Raw genomic sequence first — 12,011 nt, forward strand, 5'->3', positions numbered from 1 at the left:
GAGTAGCACAGCTGCAACCGTTCTAGGTACGAGGTTATTGAATCGAGGAAATGACTGGTTTGACGGCGTATGTCAGCAGTTGGTCGAAGAGAAGAATGCAGCAAGGGCGAGGATGCTGCAACACCGAACGAGGCACGGAACAGACAGAACACGGTTTTCCGGAAGAAAAAAGCGCCACTAGGAAGACCAAGATCGCGAAGCGATGGAACAGCTGTACCGCGCAAATGACACACGGAAGTTCTATGAGAAGGTGAACCGCTCACGTAAAGGCTACACGCCACAGGCCGAAATGTGCAGAGATACCAGTGGTAACCTTCTCACGAACGAACGGGAAGTGATCGAAAGGTGGAAGCAGTACTATGACGAGCATTTGAATGGCGAAGCACAGGATACAGAAAACGACACAGGAATCAATCTGGGTGCACGCTCAGCCGACGACAGATTCCCAGCACCTGATCTGACGGAGATAAGTGAGGAGATCGGCAAGCTGAGGATCAACAAAGCCGCGGGCAATGACCAGTTGCCAGGCGAGCTGCTCAAACATGGAGGAGAGGCACTGGCTAGAGCGCTGCACTGGATGATTTCTAAGATTTGGGAGGAGGAGATTCTACCGCAGGAATGGATGGATGGAGTGGTATGTCCCGTCTACAAAAAGGGCGATAAGCTCGACTGTTGCAACTACCGCGCAATCACATTGCTGAACGCCGCCTACAAGGTACTCTCCCAAATCCTTTGCCGTCGTCTATCACCAATAGCGAAGGAATTCGTAGGGCCGTACCAAGCGGGATTTACTGGAGCCCGCGCCACTACGGATCACATATTCGCGATAAGACAAGTACTCCAGAAGTGTCGTGAATACAACGTACCCACGCATCATCTATTCATTGACTTCAAAGTGACATACGACACAATCGATCGGGAACAGCTATGGCAGATAATGCACGAATACGGTTTCCCGGATAAACTGACGCGATTGATCAAAGCAACTATGGATAGAGTGATGTGCTACGTCCGAGTTCCTGGGACGCTCTCGAGTCCTTCCGAATCTCGGAGAGAGCTATGGCAAGGTGATGGACTCTTTTGTATCTTGTTCAATATTGCCTTGGAAGGTGTGATTCGAAGAGCAAGGATCGACACGAGTGGCACGATCTTCCGAAAGTCCGTATAACTTTTTGGCTTCGCTGACGATATTGATATTGTAACACGTAACTTTGAGAAGATGAAGAAAACTTACATCGGACTGAAAGCTGAAACTAGTCGTATCGGACTGGCTATAAATGCGTCAAAAACAAAATACATATTGATAGACGGTGACGATATCGAGGTGGTTGACGAGTTCGTGTATTTGGGCTCACTGGTGACCACCGACAATGACACCAGCAGAGAAATTCATAGACGTATTTTGACAGGGAATCGTGCGTACTTTGGACTCAGAGAATCCCTTCGATCGAGAAAAGTACGCCAACGCACGAAATTGACCATCTACAAAACGCTCATTAGACCGGTTTTTCTCTATGGCCACTAGACCTGGACTATGTTGGCAGATGACCAACGCGCCCTAAGTGTTTTCGAAAGAAAGGTACTGAGAATCATCTATGACGGAGTGCAGATGGAAGATGGAACGTGTAGACGGCTTATGAATCACGAATTGCAACAGCTGCTAGGAGAACCACCCATCGTACGGACATCTAAAATCGGACGTCTACGATGGGCTGGGCATGTCATAAGGATGTCGGACGACAGCCCAGTGAAAATGGTTCTTGAACCTAATCCGACTGGTACAAGAAGAAGAGGAGCGCAGCGAGCAAGGTGGATCGATCAAGTGGAGGGTGATCTCAGAAGCATCCGTGCCTTGAGTGGCTGGCTACGAGCAGCCATGGACCGAGTTATGTGGAGACGTATGCTTGATACAGCAAAGGACACCCCAGGTCTATAGCTGTTAAAGCTTGCTTCCTGGTGGACGAATTTGGAAGTTCTTGGCGTCCACGTCTCGGGAATTTTGTCAGTTTCACGTATGAATTTTGATATTCCGCAAATCGACTGTACTTTGTAAACAATCAACATGGAAGCCGAAAGAAGGGAAAAAATTGTGCACAGTTATTAGGAAAATCCATTGTGGTCTGCACCTAGGCTAGCTAAAAAGCTGAAATTGCCCAGAAATACCGCATGGCGCGTTATCAAACGGTATAAGGAAACATTGACGACGATTCGGAAGCCTCAAGCCAATCGTCGGAGTGGAACTGTCGACCGGAAACTGCGTGGTAAGATTTTGAAGACGATTAAGAGGAATCCTAATCTGTCGGACCGTGATTTGGCCAGAAAATTCCGTGCTGCCCATAGTACCGTGAGGAGAACTCGACTCCGGGAAGGAATCAAGTCGTATCGAGCTAGCAAACAGCCAAATCGCACCATAAAACAGAATAGTATGGTCAAAATTCGTGCTCGGAAACTATATGACCAGGTGCTGACCAAGTTCGACGGGTGTCTTCTGATGGACGATGAAACCTATGTCAAGGCTGACTTCGGGCAAATCCCAGGTCAAAAATTTTATTTGGCAACGGCTCGAGGGGATGTTCCAGCCAAATTTAAATTTGTTTTTGCCGACAAATTTGCAAGAAAATTTATGATTTGGCAGGGCATTTGCAGCTGTGGCAAAAAAACGAAAGTTATCGTTACAAATAAGACAATAACATCGGAACTATACCAAAAAGAGTGTCTCTAAAAACGAAGTTTGTTGTTCATTCGATCCCACGACCATCCCGTAATGTTTTGGCCAGATTTGGCAAGTTGCCCCCAGTTCCACCCTATTAAGAAATACTGGGCAATCATGAAGAGGAGACTCAAGGCAAAGGGAAAGGTTGTCAAAGACATCTATCAGATGACGACCTGGTGGAATAAGATAGCTAAAACGATGGACGAAGAAGATGTGCGCCGCCTAATGAACCGTGTTACAGGAAAAATTCGAGAATTCCTTCGAAACCGTGACGAATAATTTTTTCCGTATTTTTTCTTAAAAGTATGAAGAAAACGCTACATTTGTATAAAAAAAGATCTTGAATTCAATAATAAATAACTAAAATACAGACAATTGTCTTTGTTCAAATTCTATCTGAAGCAAGCTTTAGGTAAGGTAAGTCATTTCAAATCCAAGTTGGCGGATGCCGAGCTAGCGATGTTCTTCAAAAATCATTACAATAAGAAAATTGTTGCAATGAATTTGATGACTACATACTGTAAAAATATATTTGAAGTGGTTTTATAAATCAAGATTTCAAAATAAAAAAAACGACTGCTGTTTTTCAATCATCTCTTTGGTTACACGAAAAGAAAGAAGAAACAAATTCTTTCAAACCCTACCGGATACCAAAATCCATAAGTTCTAATCGAATCAATACCCCGACAAGAGACCGTTTAGCCACGTTAAATCGAAATCGCGTTGCATTCTAATTCTTCTACACGTGATACAAGGGAAGACCTATAACGGAAATCGCAGCCGTTTTATTTAGACTAGGTGTCATTCATTGTCTCTGCTAAAGCAATTTGTCACAATGCAGCTGATTATGTTCAATAGTGGAACCATTTCGTAAGCAACATATACACCGTCAGACATATAGCCGTGATTCCTTTGGACAGAGAAAACTAGACGTGAAAAATTATGATGCATCGATTTTAAGAAGCAAATGACATAATTTGGGACACGTTTGACATACGTAAGTCAAAATTCCATAAACGAAACAAAGTCGTATTGATCGGAGATAGAGTTTCCGAAATCATGATTGATGTCATGGGATTTGCTTACAAGGAACGGTAGTAACAAGGCAAGGCAGGATTCATGAAACTGACACCTCTGTAGGGAACAGCGCAACACTGTGCTGCTTTGCACAGGAATCTCGGTCACCTGAACAAGGTTTCCCATGCACTACATGTCCCGAATACTGATTGACACACACGCATCTTATTGCCGTTTGGTTTTGTTCGGTCTACGGTTTGTGAACACGGTTTGACACAGTTTGTTTTCCACTTTCCACGGTTTTCCTTACTTTCGTTTTCAACTGATGAAAACTAAGCATGAAACGCAACAAGAGAATGCGAATCATTACAATTGGGTAGTGTAATGAGTGTATGCTTTTAATTTGCACAGTTTTCAAACTTATGATTGGCAGATCTATCAAAATAATCGTTTCCTCAAAATTCAAAAAATTCTAATGTCCATTTCGCCACCACTAGCTCTCTTGCGTCAGAATAGAACTATTTATTGTTTACCATGCTCCATTTCATAAGGCTATGGTTACTGAGATGGCTAGGGCGGGCTATTCGGTTTCGTATACATAATTGGCAGTTTTCCTCTCCTTGTCTACTTCGATGAAACAAAACGTCAACTGAACAGTCCTGTGCCGTGTCTAGTGGTGTCACGACATTTCTGATTGTCGGCAGGTACGCAATTCGAAGAACGAGCAACAGTGAAAAAGCAAATTGATTTTGGCGTGTAAATCGATATACGATACCATATGGTTTCAAGTGTGGTTTGTGTCACAGGTGGTTATAAATATTTGCATCGAAAGCCACGCTTGACTGTCGCTAAACCGAATGAATAGGTGCTGTGTGTGTGTGGATGGTAAATCCGAGCCAGTTGCGGTTCCGTTCCACCACATGCCATTAGTCAATAGAGATACCCCTTCCTGCAGAGCATCAACGGCGACAGTCACCGTCTTGGCAGTGTCAATAATTGACAAGATGTTACAAATGAATGGGTACTATTCTATCAACTAAATGTACTTACTTGAGACGGTTGTTCGCTTGACAGACAACGGAGATTTTAATGTCTTCGTTTATCGTGTCGTGTTCTCGATTTCTTAGGGGTAAAAATAAACAATTCAAAATTGTCGACATATGGTGGCGAATTGTGCTCTTATATGGAAGGGATGGCAATCATGGATATCTATTGATATTACGATAACACAACATATCTTACAAGAGATTCTTTTGAGTAAGGGGAAGCCAGATAGCGCTTGACAAGTAAAAATCGTTTTTCTCAAGAGTTTCAATCAGATTTCAAGAATCAAGATTTTTGCATGATCACGAAAATGCTTGGATTCACTATAAAAGGACAGATAATATAATATTCGAAATTCTATATGAAATTGTGCCGATATGGAATGATCAATTCAGAGTGTTGAAAGTCAGCATCTTGTCATTCATTTGTCATAGTTTATTACTGTCATTTCACGCGAATATGTTTGAGTCGGGTATAACGTAAGAGCTACGTCTTTACCTTTCAGGCAGCCTGCCTAGGTTCGATTCCAAACAGCACACATAGGATCTGAAAGTTTTTTTCTTTACAATTAACCAAATATTCCCATATAAAGACTGTCCCTGAAAGTATGGACGCACTTTGATTTCGCTGTAAATAATTCTCAAGTGTTAGATATTCAAATTTTATTCGATATACTGATAATATTAGACTACAACAACAATATATTATTCTCAACATTTGCTACTTAGCCATTATAGCTAGCTGACACACCTTCTTGCGAACGTTCCTCATTAAATTCCGTACAGACTTCTTGGTGACAAGTTTTGACACTTTTTTCCAATCTTTTTCGAACTGTTGAATGGTTTCGGCTGCCGAGACATGTTTTCCAAGATGTGCCTTCGTTAATGGCCAAAATTTCTCAATTGGTCGAATTTGTGGGCAATTTGGTGGATTCATGTCTTTTGGGACGAAAGTGACATTTTTGGTAGTATGCCATTCTAACCGTTGATTTCGAGTAGTGGCAAGAAGCAAGATGTGGCTTGTGGCTTCGAATCGTGGGTAGAAGTCGTTTTTTGTAAACATTCCTTGATGTATATTTCGCTGTTCATTGAAGCATTGGTGATGAAGGGTTTCGAAATCTTACCGCAGCTACAAATTGCTTGCCAGACCATAGCTTTCTTACCAAATTTTTCGACTTCAATCGATGTCTCGGACTGGTTTAACACTTGCCCTTCTCGCACCGTAAAATATTGTGGTCCCGGCAAGGATTTGTAATCGAGTTTCACGTAGGTTTCGTCGTCCATAATTATGCAGTTCAAATTTCCAGCAAGAATGTACAGCTTTCGAACCCTCGGCCTGATCGATTCTTCTTGTTTCGGACTACGTTTTGGTTGTTTCTGCTTCTTATAGGTTCGAAGATTCAAACGTTCTTTAGCACTAAGAACATTTGACTTCAAAGTGCCCACTTTTTTGGCCACATCCCGAACTGAAACTTCCTTCTTTTGCTCGAACGCCTTCAGTATACGTTTATCCAACTGAGGGTTAGCAGGACCTTTTTTTCAACCCGTTTTCGGTTTATCCTCAAAGGTGTTATCCTCACCGAACTTCCTGATTGTATTTCGCACGGCTTTTCACTTACTCCTTCCATTTTTGCTATCTTTCTCAGTGACAGTCCGCGTTCTGTGCACCATTTGTACACAATTTTTCGACGTTGTTCTGCTGAAAGTCCACTAATGAAAACGAATAAATAACTGCACAAGTGGTTAGAGAAGAGTGAAACAACTGGAGGCAGTCATAAAAATTGACAGATTCAGAACCATTGCGAAATGGCAGCGGTTTTTGGTTGCATCCATACTTTCTGGGACAGTCTTTACTTGTATGCGGACTAAACTGAGGATAGCATTCAATAAACAATGCTCTCATTATATAGTTTTCGAAATCTGAGAGCTTTTGATAATATGATTTTTTGAATGAAATTCTAATCTCAATTTTGTTGATCAAAATGTGAACAAATTAAATTTCACGATGAGCCGGTTAAGACACATCATTGAATTTTAAATTTCTTTCAACTATGGATATTAATGATATTTAGAAAAATTGCCACGAACGAGGAATCGTCACATTGGATTTAAAAACATGAATTCCAAAAACTGATTTTCATTGCCTACTCATTGGTCTCGTTTCCATAATATTCATATGTTACAAGAATTTTAAAAAAATCTGGATATCTACATCTTCGATTAACGAATAACTTTAACTTTCAAGGTTTGCGTGTGTGAGTCAATGCACCAGAATCGTGCACTTAGGGTGTTGTTGGAGAAGGTTGAACCGATTTGCACATTCTCCTAAGTCTTTATAAAATGTTAAATCGGAACTGAGCTTTGGTTCCGGAGTTGTGGATTAAAGAGCGCGATCGATTGTTTTGCAAATTTTGACGATTGATGACAAACCGATGTCCCATTAACTATTAGTTTCCGATAAAACTCGAGCTTAGAGCGAAAAGTAATTAAAAGAACTCACATAGGTTTTTCGAAGATTCTACTGCTTACTACTGTCAAGTTTAACACAATTTTATTACTCTCATACTACCTACTCTATTTTCAAGTGGAATGGCTGGGGTCCACTAGGAGATTGATGGTACCTATCATCTTTCTCCGGACAGTACCAGCCTAGATGCCGTGTGGATTCCTGCTTCCATGTCGTAAAAAGCGACAATTGCAGAAGTGTCTTTTTTCCTTCAGTTATCAGATTTTTTCAACGATTCACATCTGATTACTCTATTTAACTAAATTATCTCTTCATTCAACTTATCAATTTCCGGCGAGCTTCTGAGAAAAGTTTTATTTTATCTTCTTCCAAGTTATTGTTTGTCTTGCACGATTATAAATTGAATGATGAAAATCAACTATTTCGAAGATTCGTTAATATTACAATGTTAATAACAGAGACAACATAGATACTTGTTTTTTTGATAAATTAATATTTTTTTCTCGGTAGCCGGCTGCCCAGATCAACCAGTATAACAAATTAATAATTGTTCGCGGTGAATAATAAATGGGAAATAATAAACAATCAAGACGCGCGTGAAATCTGTTAACCTTTGTTTGGTAATTTAAAATGATATAATTTAATTACAATATAGGCCTGCCCGGCACGAGTAACGATCAATGAATTCTGGGGTTATCAGAAGATGTACATTGAAGGATGATTTGACAGTCCCAGGCCGAATCATCTAGAAGTTTCCTGTACAATTTCAACTAATCCCGATCAGTAACGGAGTAGCAACCAGGGGTGATCGCTCAAGCTCAAGCTCTATTTTCGAGTGGAAAACTGATAAAACATGTGCTCTACATATTCTCATATTCATCACCTTTTAAACAAAACTGCATACACATGATTTTCTATTGACAATCACAAAAGTTGGAAAGTAGTACTTTCTTGGTGTAGCCGAAAAGTTGAGCTTTGTATGAACTTTTGAGCCCCACCATTTTATGAGCAATTTTTCTTTATCCCTAATTGACAGTTTGTTCAATATCATAAATGTTATAATTCAGTTCGCCCTTGCGTCTTGTTCAATACAGTTATGAGTTGTCTTCACTGGAAACAAAAGTAGCAAAGAACTGTTGCCTCGTATCAGATAGTGCAAGAAATACTCACACGATTCTGAGATAAACAAAACCTAATGTACAAACAGCGTCCAAACTCAAACTCACAAAACTAAATTCAAACGCCAAGTGTTGCCGTTCTGTTTCTACAGTAAACGAAATTAATGGTTTGGTAACATCGTGTAAAAACGTGAAAAATATTCATTTGAAATAAGATTCCTTGCTGAAAATAATAATGTGCATAGTGTCGAACATGAAATCGTTTGATATAAGATCTCTCGGTAGAACACATACTCAAAATACCTATACTATTTTAGAAAACAGAGAAAAATTCTCCAAACTAGCAAAAAGGTCGTGTATTCGACTAATGGTATTTAGATCATTTAGATACTTTAATTCCTCTGTAGAAAATAAAACAATTTCAATATTTAAGTTTTGGTAACTCGTAAATACCGGTTTGTTCTAAATGCCCATGACTATTTCAATTTATTAGTTTTACGTTTCGTCTTTGACTCATCAGTGCAGAGCAGTTCAAATTGAACTGCTTAGTGCTAAACTCGGCAGTTCAATTTGAACCGCTAAGCAGACGTAAAGTTTCTGCTACTTACAGAACACTTTTTTTGTTTTGCAACGGAGTGCAATGTCTTTTTTGACGTGCCGAACGAAAACGATTTGTTCAATTTGTTTTGCTTTTCGTCTTCGACTCACCAGTGCATTATCAGTTTATAATGAAAACCCGTTTCAATTTCAGATTTTCTTGATTACTATTTCCGGTATCCTAGTACACAAGAAAGTTCATATGACCATAAACTAACTTGACCTTCATATTGTATAATATTTAAGATTTATCTTCGTTTTGCACTGTGGTTGTCAATAAAAGCTTTAAATATTTAAAACTCTTTAACCTGCAATTCCGGAACGGGAAGTCGATCCCGGGTAAAATTTGCTTAATAACTATGAGGTCGTAAAATCTATTTTTTTTTCTTATACTGAGTTTGTGAAAACCGGAATAGTTACATTAAAAATAAGATCCGTTTTCATGGAATTTCGAACATTATTTCTGGGATCCAGTATACCCAAAAGCGACAGTTTTTAGCACTTTTTCGGAAAGTTTTTACATTTTTAACACTTTTCATCTTAAAATTCCGGAATCGGAAATAGGATTCATAACCACCCATCAAACCATAGGATCTTTTATTCGAGCCCATGCTTGTGAAAACGATTCAACAATTCTTGAGAAATTTTTTACCAGTATTTCCGAACCTTTAGTAACCGGAAACCGGGAACCGGTATAGCCGAAACCGTTAGGTTTGTCTATCAAATAACAATGGAATAGTTTTGAGCACAATTTCGTTGAGTTTTTTTTTCATTATCTGCGTGGTCATTTAGTCTGTTGGATTTTTCTAACATTCTTTTCCTTATAAATCTGAAGCCAGAAGTCGGATCCGAATAAAATTTCATACCAATCTATGGATTCATAAAATTTCATATTTCTCTCTAAGTTTGTGAAAATCTATCGAACCGTCTCCGATAAATCGTAGAATGTACGTAGTTTTCAATCATTATATCCCATATTTCCGAAACCGAAACCACTTAAACCAAATTTGTTTTGATTCGGATTCTAGTTAAAGTGGTGCAACTAAAATTTAGTTGATCTGACCGTTCAAAAAGAACTGTTCCATATTGAAGAGTCCTAACCTCGAAAGCTAATAAATTTTTATGTGTTTTATTTAAATTCAAATTAAAATTCCTGTTGAGACAAAGTTGGAGCAATAGAAGCGCAAATGGAATAGAAAATGTTATAAATTTCGAAAATTTGAATAATTTCTCATGGTTTGTTCGCGTAATAACTGTTGGAACTTTGCTATGCCGTGTGACAAATAATTTCGAATATTTAAATACGGGTTGGAAAGTACGTCTTTTACTCTGATAAAATTGTTGTTTTCAGCAAAGGAAAACAATTTCTTCACTATTTGAAAATCGTGAAATTAAACTTAAACTATTGGAAACATAGAACCTGGAATGTTTTCAATAAACATTTTTCCCAAAAAGTTCAAATCCAATATAATCATTTTAATTAATCTAGCCACATTGAAATTATTCAATATAATAATAAATCGTACTTGAAATATAGAAACATTTCCCTGCCAGATTATCACCAGCTGCCGCAGTTCCAACCGGAACACTCGAACTTGGTACGATGGTTCGAATTCTCGCAATGCACAATTGATTTACGATAAAATATCCAGAGGCAAAGGGCGTAAAATTTACAAAATTAGTTTAACGATGTAGAACTCGGTTTGGTTTTGTTGTTTTAGCGGCTGCCGGCTGGCATCAGCGTTTGTACGGAGACGGAAGGTATTTTATGGCATCGTAAATTTGCATGCACTCAGTTTCGGTTCCGTTTTACTGGATTACCACCGAATCTTGGCCGATGATTTATTTTCCTAAGATTTTCTGATTGATGAGTGTGGAAATGTAAATATCCACGCGAACGACGGTTGAACTGCTTTCCAGAGCAATTATTTTAACTCTCGTATTTCTAGAAAGCAATCCACTAACGGCCACATGACTCAGAACTAATTCTGAAAATTTTCTCACTTTATTTCCAGATATGTACATATATTTTAAACCAAGAAAATTTGTATCGACTGTTGATATTTTCTCCAGTTCGTCAGTTTGAGGTATGTTAGAAATCAATGATGCCACTTAGTTTCTTCTTGATAATTAATCAATATGTTAAATTTCCGCTCTTTTGTTCTCTGTTTATTAGGTATGGCGCTTCGTGACGTACACCTTCCTACATGCCGGTGCTGTCCATCTGATGTTGAATGTTATCATACAAGTGAGTAACCATCAATTTTTTTCAATATAAATTAATCTGATCACATCACGCACTACTCAAATCAATACAATAAATTATCTTTTCCCCTCTCTCGGTTTTAGATAATGGTAGCCTTTCCACTGGAGACGGAGCAGGGTCATGCAACAGTGCTTCTGGTTTACTTTGGCGGTGTGTTAGCCGGTGGACTGGGGGCGTCCGTTTTCGAACCAACACTGATGGTGGGTGCCTCGGCCGGGGTCTACTGTCTGCTGATGAGCCATATACCGCACATTGTGATGGTGAGTTACCGAAGTTACCGAAAATGCCTGGAGCACTTAGAGCTAAGTTAAATTGTTCATTCGCTGGGTCCAGAAGTAAGTCTCCGGGGTATTTTGAGGCTTTATTGTCAAAGCTTGATTGTATAGTTTGTACCCAAAATGCATTCCGTATATTAGCATTCTACATCTATTGAATCAAGTAGTAGTCGGATGATGCCAAGGCTGGACTAACAGCTGAGTGTGGCCAAGCGTTGTCATGACGAACAATTACGTACTCTCTGTATGGTCTTATATTTTGACCATTTTACGTTCAATGCACACTTCAAATGAATTAGTTAGTCGATTGAATAGTTATTTGACAGTTTGATTTTATTTTTAATATAGTACCGTTATATTCCAAAGCTGTTTGTTGGCTTGCGCCAACGTTTGATGAAAGCAAATACTCAATTGATACCTACTGGAATACTTTCATCTCTTGGAGCACCACAGGGATGACGGCGAACGATTTGTTTAATAACTTTCAGTAACTTTTTCTTAATTATATCGAAGAA

At 39.1% G+C, this 12,011-nt stretch overlaps 1 protein-coding gene across 4 annotated transcripts in view; it reads left to right on the top strand.

The window, feature by feature from the left end:
* Nucleotides 1-12,011, top strand: part of LOC131431674 (rhomboid-related protein 2) — a 60,550-nt gene that overhangs the window by 43,929 nt on the left and 4,610 nt on the right. For all 4 annotated transcript variants that reach the window (XM_058597529.1, XM_058597528.1, XM_058597526.1 and 1 more), the window contains exons 3-5: nt 10,971-11,042; nt 11,132-11,203; nt 11,305-11,481. In XM_058597529.1, coding sequence (XP_058453512.1) covers nt 10,971-11,042; nt 11,132-11,203; nt 11,305-11,481 — 321 coding nt within the window. The remainder of the gene's footprint in view (nt 1-10,970; nt 11,043-11,131; nt 11,204-11,304; nt 11,482-12,011) is intronic.

This window comes from Malaya genurostris, chromosome 2 (assembly GCF_030247185.1).
Source record: "Malaya genurostris strain Urasoe2022 chromosome 2, Malgen_1.1, whole genome shotgun sequence".
NCBI classification, from domain to species: domain Eukaryota; kingdom Metazoa; phylum Arthropoda; class Insecta; order Diptera; family Culicidae; genus Malaya; species Malaya genurostris.